This window comes from Phyllostomus hastatus, unplaced genomic scaffold (assembly GCF_019186645.2).
Source record: "Phyllostomus hastatus isolate PE091 unplaced genomic scaffold, TTU_PhHast_1.1 phas_scaffold_78, whole genome shotgun sequence".
Lineage (NCBI taxonomy): Eukaryota > Metazoa > Chordata > Mammalia > Chiroptera > Phyllostomidae > Phyllostomus > Phyllostomus hastatus.
The window spans coordinates 47,890,032-47,913,600 of NW_025334041.1; the positions used below are offsets into that span (position 1 = coordinate 47,890,032).

General features: G+C 42.9%; 1 protein-coding gene across 1 annotated transcript in view; it reads left to right on the plus strand.

Annotated features, from left to right (window-relative positions):
• Positions 1-23,569, plus strand: part of CDHR3 (cadherin related family member 3) — a 77,395-nt gene that overhangs the window by 49,173 nt on the left and 4,653 nt on the right. Inside the window, 10 exon segments of the mRNA XM_045828542.1 lie at positions 1,175-1,323; positions 3,363-3,552; positions 10,886-11,057; positions 12,348-12,450; positions 13,370-13,468; positions 15,140-15,366; positions 17,314-17,485; positions 19,017-19,267; positions 21,161-21,342; positions 23,381-23,394. Coding sequence (XP_045684498.1) covers positions 1,175-1,323; positions 3,363-3,552; positions 10,886-11,057; positions 12,348-12,450; positions 13,370-13,468; positions 15,140-15,366; positions 17,314-17,485; positions 19,017-19,267; positions 21,161-21,342; positions 23,381-23,394 — 1,559 coding nt within the window.

The window sequence follows — 23,569 nt, forward strand, 5'->3', positions numbered from 1 at the left end:
CTCATGAGTGGGCGCAGGCCCAGGGTGCAGGGAGGAGTCCTGGTTGGGAGAGCCTAGGCCCAGCCTTTCTCTGCCTGCCTCTGACTCTAGCTGGAGGTTCCCTCTCCTTTTTCCTTTCTGGCCTCACCTGCCCTCCAGAGTTGATGAGACAGATCTGCGGAAATATTCTGAGCTCAGGAAATAAATGTCGTCATTTAGATCTGAGGTGTAGTCTTCCCTCACAAAGAAGATCCCACGTGGATAAATCCACGCTCAGGAAACTGGCAAATTAAAGGTGACTGTTTGCCCCACTGAAATGGTTTTCCCTCAGTAAAAGGACTTCCTGTGGAGTTATTTTAAACAATAGTTAACAACAAAAGTTATTTTAAACAATGCTCCCTTGGTGCATTCAGAATTACTCAATTTACCCAAGTTGTGTAGTTAAAACTTCAAACCTATCTGTCTTATTTTGGGCCTTTTCCAAAGGCAGAGGAGGTCTGAGGAAAAAGGGTAAATTGGCAATTTGAGGTTGTCTGGCAGCCGCCATCCTTGGAGGGCACTGTTCCGATCTTGGCTACTGCCGAGGGACTCATTTCTCCATTCAGAGAGCTGACCTCATGATTAACGCTACTTGGGAAGGTACACAAGTTCTGTGCATAAATTCTGCCTCCTAAAGCAAAGAAAAAAAAGACAAGGAAGAAATAAAAACTGAGCAGAGACCCTAGGATAAAGAGGGTTTACAATTTATCTGACTTTTGGCAGCTGCCATGTGAAGGGAGTCAGGAACCTGTAGTTCTGGAACATTATATCCAGATGGATTTTAAAAATCATTCAGGGAATTTTGCACAAGAATTGGGAGAAAGAGAGAAGATGGCTGGACAGACCAACTATCCTTGTATTTTTTTTAAGTTAATGCTGATCTGAAATGACATCAGGTGTGGGTGAGTCAGAGACTGGCAGATGAAAATCATTGCAATAACAGCATGGTGCTTTCTTTGCATCTACAGGAATGTGATCTTTGGAAATACAAAAGCCAGTCTCCTGTCCTTTCAGCTGCTGAGCTCTTCCTGTGAGCATGTTGATGCAATTTCAACAGCTCAGAGCTATATTTAGCATTAACCAAAATACTCACCTCCTGGACTCCACCCTTCAGTGCCCCTGAAAATGAGCTGTGTCTGCCATATTTCTGTTCCAGCCCAACTCTAGAGTTTGTGATTCCGGAAGAGCTGGGTCCAGGAACCATCGTGGCCAATATCACAGCTGAGGACCCTGATGGCCAAAGCTTTACCAGTTTCCTCCTTTACAGCATCACTACTCTTAACAGCTACTTCATGATAAATCAGTGTAAGTCACTCACATTCACATCATTTACATGCACCCTTTAATTCATCCAGTAATTTGGATAGTTTTTCAAATATTTTGTGTGTCTTCTGATCTGGGTATACCTTTCTGTCTAAAATACCATTAGTTAACAGGGTTATAAGTGTACTAAACAGAGTTGGCATGTGGGCTGGAAAAACTAAACAGCACCCCCTGTTGACATATGTATCACTGCTTCATTGTTGAGGCAGGTTCTTACGTAAGGATGGGTGAGTTCATTATCCTGAAGGTATTTTGAAGTCTTCTGAAGAGAGGGTCTAGACCAGTGTTGTCCAATAGAAAGAGAATAGAAGCCACATAAGTCATTTTTAAAGTCTCTAGTCTAGTGTCACATTTTAAAATTGTTTAGTTATTTATTTTTAGAGAGAGGAAAAGGGAGAGAGAAAGAGAGGGAGAGACACATCAATGTGATATAGAGACATCTATTGGTTGCCTCTCACACAACCATGGTGGGGACCTGGCCTACAATCCAGCATGTGTCCTGACCAGGAATTGAACTGGTGACCTTTTGGTTTGCAGAACAATGCCCAACCCACTGACCCACACCAGTCAGGGGTGGTAGCCACATTTTTAGAAAGTAAAGAGAAAAAAGTGAAATTAATTTTAAAGACATTTTAGCTAACCTAACAAATCCAAAATATGAATGAGGTAATTTATATTATTGTCTTTTGTACCAAGTCTTTGAAGTTTGTTGTGTGTTTTATATTTACTGCAAATCTAAGTTTGAACTAGCCACATTTCAAGTGCTAACCACATGTGGCTAGTGGTTACAGTATTGGACCTCACTGATCTAGATCAATTTGCTGGATTACTGGGCATTATCTTCCCACCTAAGTATCCCAGTGCAGAGAAGGAGAGTTTCTGTCCCTATAATAGCCATCTTTTATTAGAGTCTTAGTACATAATAGGCTCTATATTAAGTGGTCTACATGCATTCCATCTAAAGTACTCAGCACAGCAACTCAACGAACTATCATAATCTGCATTTGACAGATGAGGAAACTGAGGCTTAGAGAGAGACTCAGGTAAAGTGACTTGTCCAGAGTCTCAAAGCTCATAGCTTGTGAGTCTGAAATACAAACTGAAACTGAAACTGCCCTACTCCAGTGCTTACCCTGTTCACCACTCCTAGACTGTGTCACCTAATTTCCTATTATATCACCAAAACAAATCTTCACTTTACATAATGGTTTTGTGGAGGCCAGCATTGGATAACCCCAGAAAGACAATGTGTTATTTGCCCCATAAGCTTTGGGGCAAAGGATGCCCACTCTGGGAGAGACAGGCTCTACCTCTGAAAACTTCCTAATGTGCTGTGTCATCAAGCACCTCACTCAGCTGATAGTGCAGCAACAGACAGCCCTGGTTTAAACTTTGCTCACTCTACTACTGCAAAATTGAACTTTTAACAAATACAGTGTTTTGAGGGGAGCATGTTTAAGACTCTTTGGTCACAGGTAACAGAAATTAAGGCAAGTAAAGCCAAGCAAGAGGGAAAAATAAAGATAGGGACACTTACCAATAGGACACCAGGTATCTGGTGAGAAAGAGTGGGACATCCTAGAAAGGATGGGGCCAGAGCTCCTCCAGTGACCTCAGCAGCTAGAGCTCTGGCCTCTTACCTGTAGCTCTGCTGTTCACCTGACTGGTCACCCAGCTGTTGTCTCTCAGCTACAGGTTCTCCAGTAAGGGAACCAGGGGATCAGGCTGGAGTTGGCAGCCTACCAGTCACTCAGCTATGAGCAAAGGCTGCTGCTAAGGGCCCAACCCTAAAGTGTGGGCTAAAAAATTCTAGAAGGGTCAGACCAGATACCCAATTAATGTCTAATGTAAAAACTTAAACATGAACTTTGAAAAATGTGTTTGCATGAGGACATTCTCTGTGTAAGGCAGTCCTCATATCAGAATGTGTTTTTTTTTTTTTTCAATTTACTACAAGTCTCCATCTGCCTTTACTCTTCATTTCTCTCCAAAAATTCACGTTCTAACCTTTGCCTTCCTAGTGACTGGTACCATCCAAGTGGCCCACAGGATAGACCGAGATGCAGGTGAATTAAGACAAAATCCTGTCATTTCTCTGGAAGTTTTGGTGAAGGACAGACCCATAGGGGGTCAGGAAAATCGCATGCAGATAACCTTTCTGGTGAAAGACATTAACGACAACCCTGCTACTTGCACCAAGTTCACCTTCAGGTATTCACATCCTGAGACACATGCTAGGCCTTTCACTTCTTTGGTGGTCCCAGCCCTTTGGCCTCTCTGGTTACTCTCAGGTGAAGCTGAAGCATTATGGGCATTGGGACAGGGCCCACGAAAATAAGTAGATTTGAATTGTTCGATTTAGTTGATAGGTTTTTCTCCCAGTATCCTTTTTCTTGCCACTCTTTCATTTTCTTTCCTCTTCATTGGCTCCCTTCTTCACTTTCTTACTTGATTAAAAACTATTTTTATTTTGTTCTCTTTACAACACGTTCATCTCCGTTGGTGAAAAGTACCGTGGGGGACTTGTTACACCCTCTCTGGACTGTGCCTTTCCTTTATTTATTGCCACTCATGGCAAGATAGTGCTGTTAGTTAGCAGTTAAATAGTTGAGACTTAGGATTAGTAACTAGGAGTTTCTAGAGAAACATATTACCAGTAATATGAATAAATCATATGAGGTATTTGCTTAAAACAAAACAAAGCATCTAATTCACTTTACAGAACTCAATTGCATGTAAACAAAAGGCAATAGAAAGGGAAAATGGAGATACAAGTGGTATGCAAGTTTTTTTGTGTATTTTGATCTGTTGTTTGCCTCACAATCTGTTCATTGTTGTTTAAAAATAAAGTCCCTTGTTATTCTGGGTTAATATACCTTTTTGAAATCAGTACTGTTGCCCTGGCTGGGTGGCTCAGTTGGTTGGAGCATCATCCTGTGCACCAAAGTTCGCCAGTTTGATTCCCTCTCAGGGCATATACCTAGGTTGCATGCAGGTTCAATGCCTGGTTGGGGTGCATATAGGAGGTGGCCAATTAATGCTTCTCACTCTGTATCTGTCTTTCTCTCTTCTCCCTCTCTCTAAAAATCAATGAACAATGATAATTAAAATTAAAAAAAAAAGAAACTCTATGTTACAGCATAAGTTGATCCAAATAGTCTTCGAAAGAAAGGAAGAAAGAGAGAAATAAAGAAAAAAAGAAAGAGCTGTCTTTCTACTGACTAGTTGTCTAAATGCCACAAGATTAGTATTCCCTCAGTTAGGTTAGGTTCATCTCTGTTGGGGACTGCCCTGCCTGGTCTCAGGAAGCTGTTACCTGCCATGACTTAGGCTGAGCTAAAGACCTCGGGACCAGGAGCCACTGAAGGAGACAAAACTTATTTCCCTGGCATGAATGCTGCCTGTTCATATGCCTCATTCCTCATGCTCGAACGATAGTCAATGATGGGTAACAATTCTCTTGGATGGAGAATGAATCTAAGACAGACACTTTCACAAAGGAATAACAGGGACAAGACTCACAGAGCTATGGAAAATGAAAGGGTGATCAGACACCAATCCCTGCCCCCTTTGGCTTTGTCAAAGCCTGAGTCTTTGCTCTTGGATGTGAGAAATCTGAGTCTCCTGGCTGCCTTTGTCTTCTGAGACCTGCAGGGGTGAAACAGCCCAGACCAGAAATGGCGGACCCCTGGGGTAATCAGGCCTGGGACATAGAATATGAAAGATCCTGTGAGATCTGTTTGCTGGAGGATGTTATTATCTTGGAATTTAAAAGCATAGGAAGGAAACTTTTGGAACCTGTACCTCTTTCATATGTTAAAAACCCCAAACCTTGCCTGGATTCTCAGCAGGAGTGCTGTCCCCACCTTTGTAAGTTGTTTACATCTTTTGATCTTTTCTGCCAGATTGTGAATCCACAAACTAAGTCTGTTTCCTTAATAAAAATCTGCTTGGGTATGGACACGGGGTGTTCCCCACGTGAGGAGTGGCCATTCTGTCGCAATTCTCCCACACGACCTGGTTGTCTCTGTGTATGTTCTTTCTCGTGTTTTGATGAACCATCCACAGCATTCCATGCTCACTGCAGGCAGGTGGGCATGCTTCACATCTCCATGGTTGTTTCAGAATAGCTAGCTCCAGTCTGAAGTTGGTCCCTCCTGGAGCAAGACTGAAGACTGGAACAGGTCTCATTTCTAGATATCCACATGGACAGTCTCCTGAGTTTATCATTTATCTTTGACTAGTTTTGCAAGTGGACTTTTTAAACTCCAGGTGACACTGGGCACAGACGCAATATATAGCGTGGCTATGCAAGGACAAAGGACCCTAGACAGAGATTGTCTAGGGCAAGCAATAGAAATATAAATTCCTTTATTATGTTGATGAATATCCCAATTGGCATGCCCAGCATAATGCTAAGGTTAAATGTGGTCTTCAGTCTGACAACAAAACTGTTAAACCCTGTTGTGGACACATTTCATCACCCCTTCATATCCAGCCTCCAGCCTCCAGCCTCCCCACCCTGCTCTGTATGGTTATCACCTGGCTCCCTTACCCTGCAGCTTCTGGTTGGCCAGTGGAAGGAGAGGGAGCATGAAGTCAGGGTATCCCCGTGGTTCCCTCCCTGTCAGCTAGATGAGTCCCTCCACTTCCTAAAGGTCTCAATTCCTATAAGGCAGCCCTCAGCACACAGCACTGTTTATACCTAGGTTCTAGTTTCAGGAACTGCTCCCTGCACTGGCTCCTCCAGGTCTAGAAGTAGTAAGAAAGCTCCACTCTTACTGGGTTGAAGATATTACACCATCTCTTGAGATTTCCATATACCCTGTATGTACCTCTATAATTATTCCTAAACTTCCTCTAGAATTATCCTAATTTGCCATCTACTTCCCATTGAGGCCCTGGTCAAATCACATTGCCTTGAGCACGTGATAGGTTCCTATCCCAACCCTAACCTCAGAGTCTGTTTGATGGGGGGAGATAGTTGCCATGAATATTTAGAATTGTAACTTCTACACTATTACGTGCATAAATCACCCTCATCTCTGTTCAGAGAAGATGGGGCTCTGTGGACAGAATAGAGATGATCTGCAGAGTAAGATCTCTACTTTCTTTGAAAATCTATATCTATGTTAGCTACTTGGGTGGTTCTGGTGCATCCAAGGGAATTCCTTTCCTCATATGCTGCCCTTGTAGGCCCTGCTGCTCTTTTTTTTTGTTCCCCTGCCCTGCAAGGTGGGACGCAGGGTTTGAGGAATAAGAACTCTGAGTATCAGTGACTGAGGAGACAGTGCTGTCTCCAACCTTCCTCGTCAACTTTCTCTCCTTGGTGCAGTTCTGTTTAGTACCTGCTGTGGCTCCTGCAGACAAGAGTCCTAATATGTGAAATAACAGTTTGCAGGCTGAACTCCACATTGGCTGGTAAGATTGTATTTTGAATACCCTAGACTGTCCAGGCAAGCCCATGCAGAATCCTACCCTTAATAATCTCTCCAAATTAGTTGTGAAGGTCAGTGCCAGACAGTAAATGAACTAATTGTGTTTATTACCCAAGGCAACTCTAAATAGTGTTCAAGTCCTTCCTCAGTGCTTTTTCAGTGAGAGTAACTCAGAGCCATCCTGTGAAAGCCAAGATGTGAGGAGGGACAACAAAAGGGCTCCTTTCTTTGCAGTCCTGGAAGTGAAGGTCCTTAGTCCAAACCTTGCCTCATTTGCATACTCCAGGGTCTGGGAAACCCTAACTCTGCATCACCCACCATCCTCCCATCCTTACCACCTTCTCCATTCCCACCATGCCAGAGCTGAAGCACATAGGCAGGTCAAATGCACACCAAACTACAGACTGGGTGCTGCCACCAACCTCTAACAATACTCCCTGAATATTTCCTCCTTCAGGGCTCCTGGTGTGCCCTGGCATTGGAGTTTGGGAGATCAGGTAAAAGAGGGTGGGAGGAGGCAGGGCTGCGTGTCTGGCTGCTGCTGCCCTGTGACTCTCTGGCTCTCAGACTGGGCCCAGATGGAAACAGCCCTTAGGTCGAGCCCCTTACTTTTCCCAGGCTGGTGATGAATGAGCCCAGGGACCTGATGGAAGCATCAAAGGCCCATGACAGCCATCCCACCCCTGCCCTCTTCTCCCCCCTCCTATCCCTCTTCCCCAGCTCCAGTTGTAAACTATCAGGCTGAAAGTGCTTCGAAAGCTGTTTGTAAACCAGAGGAGGAGAAGGTTGGCTGATTCAGAATGCTGCTGGGCCAGTCACCTTTGCCTGGGGAAGGAACCCTGGTCTGATGGTTGCTGGAGTATGGGGGCAGCCTGCCTTTGAGGCAGGGATTGATGAATGAGGGGGAGTGGTTTCCCAAGTCAAGTGTTTAGGGGAAAAAATACCAAGTGTCAGAGAAGAATGAAAAGAACATGCCAGGCAGCCCTGAGGGGCTGCATGCGAAGCTTCTTTTGGAGTGCATGAATCTTGAATGTCTGGCTTCAGACCCTGCATTCTTTGGATGATGCAACCTCTTGGCTTCTGAAGAGTTAGAATGAAGGCTCAGGTTCCCAAACCATCTGTGGGCCTGGCGCTTCACTGATTCATGGAACTTGAAGTAATATTTGTGGTGTCTAACACAGACAATAGAGAATTGTGCCTGTATGCATCGACTTTCTTGGACAGGTCTTGAAACCTTTCTAAACCACTCCTTCTTTATCTATAAAGTGGGGACAAGAATACAAATCTTTTGGAGATGAAGGAATTGGAGATAATATTTTTTAAATGCTTGGTATGATACAGCATATGGTCGATGTTTAATAAATGGCATATATTCTAAGTGCTTATGAATAAAACCATGACATTGTGTATGCAAGACAGGAATGGAAATGTTTGGGCTCCAATCCTGCTGAAACACAAAGGCAATCTTTGCCAATGAGGCATCATGGAGAGTCAGTTACACCTGTCAGAAAAAGTGCTTTCCAGGAAGCAAACCCAGTTATCCTCAGCAGCTTACGACCATCCTTGCTGTCAGACTTTGCTCCACATTTGCTGAGCCTGGAGCTCATTTCAGCTTCCATTAAGAGATGATGTGGAATATAGAAGGGAGCATAATTTGTTGCAGGGAGAGATGATAGTACAAAGGATTAAAGAATTTAACACGTGTTATGGGTGCTCTGAGAACACCAAGACAGAATTCACTGTTGAAGGTGTTTATTAAAGAAATGCCTATAGGAGAAAATGAGAAGAGAGGTAGAAAAGGCTGGGAGAGTCCCCAGACCATGATTGTCTGACCTGAATGAAGGAAAGAAGGAGGGAGGGAGGGTGGACAGAAATGTTGTAGCCTGGTGTGAAGTCAATGCAAGGTGTGGCTAGGGCCCTGGGGAGTCCAGGAGCCAGGGCCAGCTGTCATAGAACACTAATGAGCCTGTTTTAATACCTCTTCCATGCCCAGTCATGGGCACATGGCCTCATTGCAAATATAGCAATGGATTTCAGAGCACAGCAGCTGGGATCTGTGATCAATTATGATCCTGTGACTGAAGGTCTTCCAGGCACATTCTCATGGTAGCCACAATATATTTTTGTAAGAAATTCTGCCCAAGGCAAAATATGATTGAAGGTAAGTAGAAAAAAACACCAGGCAAACCAGCAAACCCCAAACCAAAACACCAGCCACAAATTCCTCCCTGCCTGTATGTATGCCCTGGTGCAGTGCAATTTCACCATTCCCATCAAGAGACAGGTTTCTCTTTCTGCTCCTTGAATCTGTACTTGACCACATCAATTGCTTTGGCTGTTGGACCATTAAAAAATATGGCATAGCAGAGGCCTGAAAGATATTGTGCACTGGGACTTGCCCTCTTTTGCTATTTTCGGAAACCTGAAATGTTCACATGAAGAGCCTGAACAAGTCTCCTGGAGGAGGAGAGACAACATGAAGCAGAGATCCACTACCTTCCTACCACCAGGTGTGTGAACAAGGCCATCCTAGACCACCTAGCCCCAGCCAAGCTGGACTAGAACCAAAAGAACTAGTGGACAACCCTTAATATTGTAAGAAATAATAAATTCCTGTTGTTTTAAACCACTAAGTTTTGGGCTGGTTCATTATGTAGCAAAAACTAAATGACATAATCTATGTCCATTTTATAGATGGAAAAACTGAAGTCTGGAAATACAATATGATAAAGTCCCCCAAGATGTTAATTACTCTTCTTCAATCTTCCATACCAAATTGGGCTTGACCAGATAGCTCCAGTTTGGGGGCAGCTTTACTCATTTGTGCAGTTTGCCTAGACCCTGCAGTCACTGGAGATCTGGACCCCCCAAGTTGACTCTTAATAAATGAATGACTCCATTAAATAAGTTTATTAAATGAATGATACTAAAGGATTAATAGGCCCTTCTGTGGCATTAAGCTATTAGAACACAAGTAGAGAAATTCCCAGTCTTCAAAATATTGAAGGTGAGGGGTTCAGGGTTTCCCCTAATGAGATTACAAAGTTCTATAGGCAGAAAAAGAAGTTATATTTCTCATATATTCTTCTTTATATTCTCTTTCACTACTGTATTAGTCTCATCATCTACCAATCAGTCATTCAACAAACATTAATTGAGCATACTCAGAACAAAGCAGATAAAGATCTCTGTCTTGTAAAGCTTACAATTTAATGGGGGACAAGGTGATAAACAGGATACATAGGTAAGTTATATAATATATTAGAAAATAATAAGTGCCAAGATTTAAAAATAAAGGTGGGGGACCTGGCTAGGTAGCTCAGTTGGTTGGAGCATTTTCTCCGTATGCCAAAAGGTTACAGGTTCAATCCCCAGTCAGACGATGTACAGGTGGCAACCAATGTTTCTCTCTCATTGATGTTCCCCTTTCTCTCTCTCTCTCTCTCTCTCTCTCTCTCTGAAAAAATCAACAAACATATCCTCAGGTGAGGATTAAAGGTTACAATAATAAATTAAAAAATGAAGGAGGGAATGGGAGAGGGAATGATGGACAGGAGTCATTCACAGGGTAAACAGGGTAGCCAGATAGCCTCCTGAGAGGGTGGCATTGGATTCAAGATTAAAGAAAGTGGAAAAGCAGCCATATGGACATTGGTGGAAAGGGCATCCTACAGTAAATGGAATGGCCCTGAGGCCAGAGCCTGGGTGTGTTCAAAGAGCACCAGGGGCAGGAGTAGAGGAAACAAGAAGGGTTAGTAGGTGGTAAGTTCAGACAAGTAAGGTCAAGGTCTGGTGGTGCACATCAAGAAGGGTCCTGTAGGTCAAAGTGAGGACTTGTGTGAAAATGAGGAGCCACTTGAGATTTAGGAGCAGAGGAGTGACCTGACCTGACAACATTTTAGCAGGGTGCATCTGGCTAGTGTATTAAGAACAGTCAGAAAGGAGGCCAGAGCAGAGCTGGGACTTTAGTTAGACAGTTACTACAATAACTATGGACTTGCTTTGAATTGAAATTAAAGCAGAGATGTCTAGCCTGAGGTCTGTGTCAGAAGGAACACTCCATCACCATTTGTTGGGGAAAATATTGAATTATGTCTCTTTGCCAGCATTATGGTGCCTGAAAACACAGCCAAGAGGACGTTGCTTCTGGACTTGAACTTGGTCTGCTTTGATGATGACAGCGAAGCACCAAACAGCCAATTCAACTTTACCACACCATCTGCAGTGGGGAGCCATGGCAGATTTTTACAGGATCCAGCTGGCTCTGGGAAAATTGTGGTCAGTTAATGGTCATTGCATCATTGAAAGGGCATGGGGGAAACCGGTCTAACATGCACGGTGCTTTTGCTGGCCCAGAGAGAGAAACTTCCAAGGTAACTCCCACTCTGCGTGGCTGTGACTGATGAACTTCACAGTGACTCTGTTTTCCCCATTTGCTCTTTATTTTACCTAAGTCCTGGGAATCATTTGTTATGCACAGTTGTGCTGGGGTGGTAAGAACTGAATTCTTTCTTCCATAGCTGCAGTTGGCGGTGCCTGCTTAGTTGCCTCCATAGTCATGTTAGTGCTCTCTGGGCTCAGCACTCCTGTGTATTTGAGTGTTCCTTCCTGGACCATGGAGGTGTGAGGTGAGAGAAAGCAGGTCCAGGGTCACAAGTGTGAGTGTGTCATGCTAAACTCGGTCTTGGAGAACCACTGCAGACCCAAAGGGGAATGACAGAGCAAGGCTGTTTAGATAGCCTAACTCCACAGCATCTCCACAGAGGCAAAGCGGAATTGGAAGCAGGATGAACATAAAAAGCAGATCTCAACAAGCGGTATGAGACCTTTCCCTACAGGGTTCCTACTGCAGGGTATTGGGAAGGAGGAGAGAAACATGGAAGGGCAGAGGAAGTCAGTGGCTGTGGGAAGGGGGAATAAGAGGGCAGGGAGACCTTTGCATCAGACATAAAGCTTCAGGGGTGAGAGCAAGCAGCCTACTAGGAGGTATCCTCTCACCCACTTCCTTCTCTTCCTCCCATCCCAAGTTCTTCTTGGCTTCCCAAGAAAGTCTTACCAACTTTATTCATAGTGTCAGCTAAAAAATAATTTTTCATTTTTTCTGTTTAGGAAATTAATTCATGCTCACTGTAGAAAATGTAGAAAACACAGAAAAGCATTACCATTCAGTGATAACCACTATTAATATTTTGATATATTTCCTTCTTCTTCACTACACATAGATTTTATGTATATTCTATACATATATGCATAAATATTTTAAATGATGGAAATATCCTTGTATATGGAATCTATATTGTGCTTCTTTTCAACTAACCAGAAGTCTTCAGCCTATGCTGTTTAGCAACAGTGCTTGATAAACACCTTTAAACATAGATTCTTTCACATAAATTCTCAAACAGTGGACAAAGGTATGGACATAACTTTTTAAAGCTCCTTATGCAGGCGAAATGCTTTCCAGAAAGTTTTTCCAACTTACAGGTCTACTAACAGTTATGAAAATATCTTCATGGGTTGAATTTAAAAAATTGCTTTTATGTGTAATCTGATATCTCTGTTTTAATCTAGTTGATTGGTGATCTAGATTATGAAAATCCAAGTAATCTAGCAGCCAGCAATAAATACACGGTGACAATCCAGGTGCAGGATGTGGCCCATCCTTACTATAAAAGCAAGTATCACTTTGACTCATTTCATAAAGCATCTTCCTTGAGTAGCAATGACTAGACTGGTAGGCAATACTCAGTACTGAGCTAGGTATTTGTGTTAAAGAGGAGACTTTAAAAAACTCAAACACTTGGGAATCAGCCCAGATTCCTACTGTCTGTCACCAAGCACATTAAATTAGTCTCCAAGTCCTTTCTTCTGGGTCACCCCCTAAAATCTCAAGCTTCTGCTGCCAATCCCCACACTCCACCCCATCCCACTAATACTGTTCTAATGTAGAACCTCCTCTTTTTGGCTGAATTACAATGTTGAGAGTCTTTAAGGACCTGCCTGACTTTAGTCTTGCCCCTTTCCAAAGCATCCTCTGCATTTCTGACAGTGATTTTTAGGAAATGAAAATGCCATCACATTACTTCTTTGCTTAAAGCCCTTGAGTGTCTTGCCTTAGCTGTCAAGTTCAAGATCAAACTCTTTGGCTTGGCACACAAGGACTTTTCATCTTTTGGCCCTGCCTAACTAGCTTCAACTCCAGTCACTTGCTTCTAACACTGTTTTGTTTTGTTTTGTTTTGTTTTAACTAGGCCAAACAGTTTTCACTTGTTCTGAGTTTTATACCTTGGTATCCATGCCCATGCCTAGAGTCACACCCCCACATTTCCCCCTTTTCCCATTTGTCTAGCTCTGATTACCTTTATGAGACTCAGCTTGCACTTCCTCTGGCTTCCACGGTGACCTGTACATGTGTTCTTCAGAAGGCAGCTGTCCTTAGCATCTTGAAGGCAGGAACTGGCAGATCTTATTCACTTTGTATCCCCAATATTTTGCACAGAACCCATTACACAGAAGATGCTTTAAAAATGTTTATAAACAAGTGAATAGGAATAGAATATTGTGATTTAATTTTTCCCTGTTTCTGTTTTTAGATAACATCTACATTTTTGTTCTAACAAGTCCAGAAAATGAGTTTCCTCTCATTTTTGATCAGCCATCCTATGTATTTAACGTGTCCGAAATAAGACCAGGTAAGTAACAGACAAGAAACAGGCCACCAGGCTTTTGACGGACTCCATCCAGATGGACATTCAGGGGAGGAGAAGCTCCCTTGCAGAGGCCCTAAGTGGTGTAGTGCACAGCGATTCATAGCTGAATCATGTTTATTGCATCTCTTATATCTTTTTAAATTGTCCTCATGGCTGAGGAGCCCTTCAGGTGAACTCTAGATTTTGAAAACTGTTGATTAAACTGCACATCTCTGAACACCTGATCACTTCCCTGTCCACGTGCCTGATCCCCTAGTCCTCCCTTGTTGCAGCCAGAGTTTTCCCTTAGGCTCTGCTGTGATTTTTATCTAGCTCATTCAGAGAATTAAAATTTAAAAATAGAAAAACATTTTCCCATTTCTAGAGTTTCTCCATTTAAAAACAGAATAAAGACATTTTCTCTCCCTTAATAGGAGTCACCGGGGACCTCTTTTCTTTTTTGCCTTTCAGGAAGAATGGGAGTGCTTTTTTTGTTCTTCCAGGAAGAGCCTGGATTTCTGCAGGCTCTTCCCCTTTAAACAAAGGACTCCCCTTTTCCAGCTTCGCTTTCTCCCCATCTCTTCCCCTTTTGAAAATGGTCCTGTCAACTCCAGTATAATCAGACTTCACCACAGTTTCTGATCTTTTTATCATGGGTTCTTCTATATTTGAAACAAAAAACTAAGACAAAACACTGCTAAAATTATCTTCTCTCCATTTTATTCTCTCTCGTTAAGGTCGGCTCCATTTTATTCTAAATTTATCTCATCTCCATTTTATTCTCTCTTTATGATGGTCTCTATGTCCTGACATTAAGTTTTAAACAAAACACCAAAAAAGGGTCTAAAGGCAAAGCTTTTGATTCTTTATCTCTTACCCAGTGAATAACAAATGCAATAGGAATAAGCTTTTTATAAATTCAAAGAACTTAGAGTTATTGATCACCTGTTTGGAGTCAAGCTCTTAGTGCTGGGGTTACATAGTTGAGTGAAAGACAGTTTCTGTCCTTGAGGAGTATAATTTATGAAAAAGGGCTGCCACAAAACAAGCACACCAGAACTCCAGCAGCCCCACCAAGCTTTGTAAACCAAGATTTTATTTTACCAAGATTTGTAAAATAAACAAAACGGAACAGTATTTAAAAATCTATACTCTGTAATATAATGTCTAATCACTGGGGTATAATGTCTAATCACTGAAACCAATATAATATTGTCTGTTAACTAATTAAAAATTAAAAATGGGTAAAATTTTTAAAAATCTATATTCTAATCCTCAGTTGCTAAACTCTTACAAATTGTTTACTTTTTATCTCATGTATAAGAGCAATTCATGCCCATTATAGAAAATGTGAAAAGTACAAGAGAGTTTTAGAAAACACTGCTGCAAAGAGATGCATATGTGGAAATGATGCCATGTGGTTTATGATAGTATAGTGATCGGTGTCGCTGGTGTCTGTATAAAGGCATGAATTGTCTTTTACACCTCACAGTTTGTCTTGGATCATAGGACTACTGACCTAGTGGCTGCTAATTAGCATAATTTGAATTTAATAGAACTAAAGATAAAGGGGCCTCCAAAAGCCTTAACTGCCCATGGCAGTGAGAATATCTGCTCCTGGATCTTCTCTGTACCCCCAAAGCAGTACTAATCTGAGGTACTTTGTTCTTCCAGCTGGAACCCAGTTTGGAAGGGTGCAAGCCACTGATCACGACCTCCCCCAGAGCAGGACTGTGTACTCCATCTCTGCTGGAGGGGCCGGCCTCCAGTACACAAACATGTTTTGGATTAATCCCCAAACAGGAGAACTCAAGCTGGTGACTAAAGTGGACTATGAAACAACCCCCACCTATACTCTCAGAATCCAGGCCACCAACAACGAGGACACAAACTCAGTCACTGTGAGTGAGTCTGTTTTGGTGTAGGGTCTCTCTGGCTCCCTCCAGGTGTGGCTATAGTAATAAGAATCCTAATAGGGCACATCCTCCAAACGTGACAGGAAATGACTAGTGGTGTTCAGGACAGCACACCTGGACACATAGAGCAGTGCCCAGAAAATAAAGACTGACACCCAACTGTGTGGGTGCCTGGGAGGAGCACTGAGATTGATGACCACTTTGTGGGACAAGTGTCCTCTAGCTGCCTTTTAAATCTCCCTGTGCTTTCACAGTGGGCTGATGGTGAGATGCACATGGCCAGAAGTGGCGTGTGGTTTTGTAACTATGTATTCCTCCTGCCCCAGTAGCTTTGCTGTGTTCCTACACTACCCCCATCACACCAGATGGGGTAGTTCTTAAAATGATATGGCTTGACTGAGGCTATACTGCTTCTCAACCTTTGATGTTGAGAATCTGGTTAAATGTAGATTCTGAGTCTGCTTGGTCTAAGTAGGACCTAGGAATCTGCATTCCTAACACACTTCCGAGTGGTGCCCATGCACCTGGTCCAGGGCCACCCTTTGCGTATCAAGGTTTAACCAGTCTGTGCTATCAGTGGTTAGGTTTATCTGAGGGTAGTACGATGGCCACAAGGACAGAACGATTTCTTGCTCTTTCCCATTAGTAAAGTGGAAAAGCATAAGGCAAAATGAACTCTAAGCTAGCAAGCAGGCAGCCCTGTGTGATAGACAGGATGACTGGTTCAGAATCAGGAGACAGAGTTCATTTCTCAACTTTAATCCCAAGGGTGTCTGAACCATCCTTATCTTTACATCCCAATTTCTTGATCTCTTCAATGAAGGGTCACCCAATCACCCAACACCTGACTAGTCCAGTTCCTCTCATTAACAGGATGATGGTTTTAATGATGTGTGAGGGTCGGCATTGCCTGCTGAGGAAAAGATGTGTTAAGTTGGAGATAATTGTAGTGTTTGTTAGGCCGACTTTTTGAGAAAAATGAATGGACTCTACTTTGGGAGCTAACTAGAGTGAACATTTCAATTTATTCCTGGGCTCAGAAATTTGCTGAAATCCCCAAATTTCAAAGATAGAATAAATATGACTCAAAATTCATAAGCTTTTAAAAAGGGTGATGATCACATAAGTCCCTTTCAAGGCTGACATTCTGTGATTCTGTGCTGGCAGCTGTCCCAGTCCATATTCCAATTCACCAGGCATAAAAGACAGCAATGAAAGAGAATAGGCTGGCCCTGCTTGTGACAGGTGAGCACCACCAGCTTAGTGCACTCTAATAGTCCAGGTTACAGATGAGATCCCAGCTTAGCCAGGTCCTCTTGTTCCATCCCAGTGGTTCTCAATGCTGGCTGCATATTAGAATCAGCTGGGAAACACTAGAAAATAGTGCCTGTGCCCCCTCCCCCCTGCAGAGAGTCCAATTCATTCTGTCTGGAGTATGCCTAAGAAAGTAGAGAGCCAGGGTCGAGAATCATTGCTCTCTAGTTCAAAGTTAAAGATGCAACTTCCAATTCTCGGGGTCAGTGATTAAGGAAGTACAGAGGGTCACTGTAAATCCATAACTGTCACTGGAAAAGTAGTTCAGCATTACTTGAGGATGAGCCCCATGTTCTTGTGCATATATGTGGGACTATGTGCCTGTATACATATATTATGCACATGTGCACACACAGTACAGAAGTTAATAGCATAGGACTTGGAATAGGACAGACCTGTTTTCAAATCCCAGTTCTGGTATTCACCAACTAAATGACTTCAGGCCAATTGTCTAATCTAAGCCTTAGTTTCCTTATCTGTAATATGAGAATGATCATATTATCTATCTCAGGAAAGGTTAAATGAGCTAGACCAACGAAGCACAGAGTCCAGGGCCTGGCTCATTAAGCACTCAGTGAGTTTAGCTACTAAAATGGCTTGCTCTTCTCACTGTTCTAGGTTACTGTTAACATCCTGGAAAAAAATGATGAGAAGCCAATTTGTATCCCAAACTCTTATTTCCTGGCCATCCCAGTGGATCTGAAAGTTGGCACGAATATTCAAAATTTCAAGCTGGTGTGTACTGATCGTGATTCCAGCCCCAGGTCTTTCCGTTACTCCATCGGCTCAGGTACAGTACCTGATGTTGACTGTCCTGGTCTGGCTCTGGGGGTCGGAGGCCTGGCTGCTGGTCAGGGAGAGTGGGTGGGGGTCGTGTGCTCACACCTGATCTGGGTACAATGTGTGTGGGTGCAGGATTGTAACTGAGGACAGTGGGATGTGGGGTGGAACAGTCCCAGTGCCTTCCCTTCTTCCTCTGGACTTCCTCTTCTTCTCACCTAGCTCCTCCCAGGTTCCCATCCGAGGCTGCCCAGAGGCCCTAGGGAGGGTGTACCACGCTGATGGTGAGCCCCAAATTCCTAGGCTGTCATATGATTCGTGAATCATATTAGTGTAGTTTAATTTTTTTTTTTTAGTCCAACTGCTCAACCTACACGCTTGTAGTGGGGGCAGGGAATCCTAGTCCTCGCTCTAGATAATAATAGATTAATTAGATTAAATGCATTTTGAAATGTATCCTCAGGAATTCTCTTCTGCTCCATTCATTTTCTCTCTTTAAAAATATAACATTGCACTGGGGGTTGGGGAGGGGGAAGAGCACCCCTCCCTGGAAATGAGACCGAAATAGCTCATCTAATGTGTTGGGGCAGAGATTTAAACCCAAACAAGCAGAGCAATTCCAAGTGAAAGACTAAAAACCCATCTTGGCTGCCTGCTGAGCCCTGGTGAGCATGAACTCTGAACAGTAGGAAGCCTCTTGAGCAGGCTGTGTCACAAAACCCAGGGCCAGAGAGCGCCTTGAGACTGCAGTTGTCGAAGATGGAAATAATCCATACTGAGAACCCCCAGGCCTTTATGGAGCACTTTGCTGCTAAAGGAGTAAAAATTGCATCATCTCCTGCTCCATTTACTGGTTTTCAGTTGGTAATGAGTCTGGAGCCACCAGAGGAATGAGCAAAAGCTGCTTGGCCAAGCAGACTTCCTGCAGCCTTCCTACCCTGTTCCCTGAGCTGTGAGCCCAGACCCCTAACAGACTGTGGGGGAAGGGAAATGGGGTAGATTCAGGAAGACCTGGAACTGCAATCCCTGCAAAGCCAGAAGGTACCTTTCTTTGGGGGAATATCCAGGGACATATATCACTAGTTCTGCATGACTCGCCACGTTCCACAAAAGGCAAGAAGTGAGCTTGACCTATGGCTAGAAATGTGGCTTCCTCTACCCTCTTGTGCCCACTTATTGTCTGAGTGCAAGGTACACATGGTTCGAATAAATGCTGCATAAGAAGGACTGGCTAGAGAGGCTGCACCAGGATTATTAAATGTCTCTGCAAGGTACTGGCCCTGAGGCTGGGACAGGTGCACTGTTGTCCTATTGTGCTCTTATTCTTTTTGCAGCCACACTAGTTGTGAGCAGAGTTTCTTTATACTAATGAAATTTCTGGTGCAGTTAAGGCCAGTATTGTAACCCTGGTGCACTGGAAATAGTCTATACCAGAGGTGCAGACATTTGTGGGAAAGACTGGAAGTAGTTTTCCTCTAAACCTTTATTTCTCACTCCCTTTTCTTCCTTTGCCCCAAATTCTTGTCTCAAATCTTATACAGGCAATGTCAACAGTCACTTCACCTTTTCTCCCAATGCTGGCTCCAACGTCACACAGCTGCTCCTTGCGACTCGCTTTGACTATACTGGTGGGCTTGATAAGATCTGGGACTACAGACTACTTGTCTATATAACTGATGACAACTTGCTGTCTGGCAGGAAGAAAGCTGACACTCTGGTTGAAACAGGGACAGTGACGCTGAGTATTAGTGTCATTTCTCACCCAACTACTATTGTTACCACAACCTCCAGGGTAAGGGTTTTGGGACCTGGACTCCTCAGTTACATCCTTCTGATTAACATCCATGGAGCCCTTTGACCCAGAAGAAATGTGGGAGGGACCGAAAAGAGTTGAGGTGTTAGGATGTTGCCAGAAATGGCAGCCATAGGCTTGGTAGTCACTGGGTGGTAGATAGATTTGGATGAGACCTGAGACTGGTAGAACCACCAATTTTTCTTCTTTTGGTAACTATAGGTGTGCATTTGTGGAGGAACTTGTAATAGGTGGGTACTGGCCAGCTGTGGTGCTTGTGGCACAGGAAATAATTTTCATGGGCATGTGGTCGGTTACTAGCTTCACAACCCCTCCTCAGCTTGCTCTTAAGAGCCATGGCATAAAGCTATGCCTGTGAAAGCAGGTAGCCGCCAGGTGCTCTTCTCCTCTTCTTCTGAAGAGTTATGATGCACCAATTGGTACCCAACTCCTCATCTTCACTCCATTATACTTTATTCATGCAATCTACAAATATTGATTTAATACCTATAATATGCCAATCATCTTGATGAATAAGCCCAAAATGATCTTTGCTCTCATGGAACTTATAATATGGGGCAGTGGTTCTCAAAGTGTGGTCCCCAGACCTACAGCATCAGCATCACCTGCAGATTTGTTATAAATGCATGTCTTTGGGTCCATTCCAGAATATTATAGTTATACCTCACCCAACCACAATCATTACCACAACCTCATGGAAAGGATGTTGGAAACTGGAATCCCCAACTACATCCCCAGACCTAATAGATCAGAAATCCTTCAGTGGGGCCCAGCAATCTGTGTTTTTAATAAGCCTTCCAGGGGGTTCTGATGCATGCTAAAGTTTGAGAGCCACCAATCTAGAGGTGAGACAGATTAAATACATGCAATTTAATAAAGGTATGCAATTTAATAAAATAACTACAGATTATGGCAAATGGCAGGAAGAAAAATAAGCAGGTGCCAAAACAGAATGAGTGTGGTAAAGGAAGGGAGAGTCTGGGGTCCTACAACAGGGTTACCCCTGTGTGCCATGGAGGAACTGGCCATATCTGTGCAGACTATTTTGTCCCCTTTCCTCCTGTTCCCAGTAAAAGTTACGCCCTTGGTTTGCAGCCCCATACTTCTAGTATACCAGAGAAAAGGTAATAAAAACCTTAAAAAACCACCTATGACAGGTGGTCAAATTTTGATCTCAGCATCTTACCAAGAGCAGGTTGATGTTCATCTGCGTGTTCTTGAGCCAGTATCACCCCAGTGAATGGATGCATGTGGTAACCTTAAGGGTTTGCTATTGGAGTTGGAGCCAGTAATCTCCCCTGAGTAAGGAATTGCTACATTTCTGGAGCTTACAACATGACCCAATTGTGATATCTCCACTCCTGCAATCTCCATACATTGTTTATCTGTCTCCCACACTAAGAAGCAAATGCTGAACTTGAGGTTTCACTGTGATATCAGCCCACTCATCTGGCAGTGCAGCTTGTAGTGAGTGAACACTGGCAAACCTACAAAATGTTACAAAAACAACTTCCATGGCTCATGCCTTCCCAGTGAGAGACAATGGCTATATTAGTCCCTGGGTTATGCCATGACTTGGCAGGAAAAAAAAGCCAATGGAATCTTTTAGCTTTTGAGAAGGAGGAGAAAGACAGAGAATAAAATTAGTCCTAGAGTTGCTTTTCAGTTTCCTAAATTTCTGTGTTTTGATCTAATGGATGTCTGGAAAGACTATAAATAAGGTGATGAATTGATGCAGCAAGAACTATGAGCACACAGACATCCAATATACAGAACAAAAACAAAGAGTAAAATAAACACTCAACACAGGGGAGTGCTGACATCAGGAACACTACCACCCTCTATTCACCTTCTCCTCCTCTGTCATTCAAGCCCAGGATCACCCACCAGATCCTGAGGAAAAATGCTTATTCTCCATCAGCGTGGTACGTGCCTTTTGTCATCACTTTTGGCTCCATATTGCTTCTGATTTTCCTGGTGACTCTGATGGTCCAGTTGGCTAATGCCATCCACAGACATTGTCCCTGCAAGACCAGGAAGCACAAGAAACCTCTGTAAGTTGCCAGTGGGCTGGGGTCCTTTCCACCACTTCCTTTGGGATACTGTTTTCAGTGATGTCAGCAGAAGGAAAGGTAGAGATTTGGAATTTCTTTACGGGGTAGAGAGGATGGCAGGTGTGAAGGAAGAAAAAGGACATGCAGGAAAAGAATCCTAGCTCCCTTTAGTCCTGGTGTATCCTCTTCATCACCTACTGGGTCAGGAAACTGTTCCTTTGGTTTTTCTGGGCACCTGCCCTGTCCTTGATGTGTTCTCAAAGAAATTGGGGCTTCAACCTCTTGGTGACTTGCCCTGAATACACGCTTCAGAAAAAAGCTCAATTGTGAGTAGCATTAGAATATACTGTGCTCTTATTTGCAGAATATTAAAGAATGGGATGCAATTAGAGGAAGCACACAAAACTGATAAGGAAATTAAACTCTGGTGATTAGATTGGGCTTGTTCTTTTGCATCTGGCCCTGATCTCTCTCTTTCTAGGGTTGTACACACAGGCCTGTATTCTCTCCCTCCCACTCTCTTCTGCTCACTAACATGCTTCTTACTGTGGTACCCTGCAAAGTCTTTTACTGGCTAAAGTGGCGTAGTAGAGTGAAGTGAAGAGAGCACTACATTGTTTCAAGCTTCCCCCAGAGCTGGTTTCTTGAGTTTTAGAAGCTCTTTCAATGAAAGCATGATGGTTCTGAGCCTGGGCTTTGGAGTTGGACAAGGATTGAGTTCAAATCTTAGCTCTACCTTTTTCTAGGTATATGGCTTTGGGCCTCTGTGAATTCCAATATCCTTATTTGAAAATGAAACAACCAAATGAACAACTGCAAAGCAAGCACTTAGCACTGTTCCTGATATAAATACTTAGATACACTATTTTAAAAAATCTTGTTGCATTATTTTTTATGGCTCACTGAGCTCAGGATTCTAGATTCCCAGTTTAATATAAGCCCAAGAATCTTGGGGTATTGGAACTTGAGTTTTTGAATTTCTCACTGGAGAGAGGAAGGGGTGATAAGACTCATGTGCCTTTTAAAGATATTTTGAAGATTAACTAGTACTGTCAAATAATTTAAAATATATGGATGAAAGACTCAATATAAAACTGTAAGGCATAACATAAAAATATGCTTTGCATTCTACCATATTTATTGGGGAAATTTGTTGCTATTGGCAACCTTGACTTCAAGGTAAGAAATCCCTGAGCATCTGTTGAAATTAAAAAAGGCATTTTTGCTTGGACTCTGCTCACAAATTGATTTTAAAAATTGGCTCCAAAAGAGTAATGCTTTAGCTTGTAAGGATGGTGGTACTCTATAATGGGATTTGGGTAGAAGTTTTTAAAGAAAGTCAGTCATCCAATAGATGTTGTGACTCACATGTAATTTATGCTTAAATGTTAAATGGATACCTTGAATTTGGTCATTTTAACTTACTTTCTAAATATTAATCATTTTCAACATGGTTGACTTAAAAAAGAAAAACTGGCTAGTAATTCCGACTCAGACCTAGTCTCTCTGGAAATTAGTTGTACCAAATGGCAGCCAACATTTGTCCAATAGCAAAATAGAATACAATTAGAGCCACAATATTATAGAATTCAAGGTTATCATGGAAAGGGTCTTAGAATCCAAGTATATCTCTTTATGTTACAGGAAATCAGGGTTTAACTGCTAGCCCTTGAACCTTCAGCTAGATACTAGGGAGAAAAATGGGGCAGGCAGAATTGCTGGGCAGTGTCATTGGGGTTGTTATGCCCTCACCCAGTATTGTCAGAGAATATGTATTATTCTCTGAAGTTCTATAAAGCAATATTCCCAACTTATCAAACTTTCAGACCCTCCTTAGTCCCAAACCAGTAGTAATGGAACTGCTCTGTTTGGAGCAGGGGTGGGAGCCCACCCTTCAATTCAGTCCCCATCCCTGGCCCCTTTCATTGACTCCTGAATCCAAGGGAACACAGCTGCCCAAAAGCCACCATGTTCTCATAAGTGTATGAGTGCAGGGTACTCTCAGGTTAATTCTTGTCCATCCCTTTTTTCCCTACAGAGTGAAGAAAGGAGGTATGTATGGTGCCTGTTCCCTTTGTTTGTGGCTGTTGCTATTGTTGTTATTATTATGATTTTTGTTGCTCTGTTGCATTGTATGAAAGGACTTGAACTCAGCAGAGAACCAGGATGCAGTTCTATCTTGGTGGGTTTTAGCTACACCATCCGTGGGCTGAATCACACTGAGGGC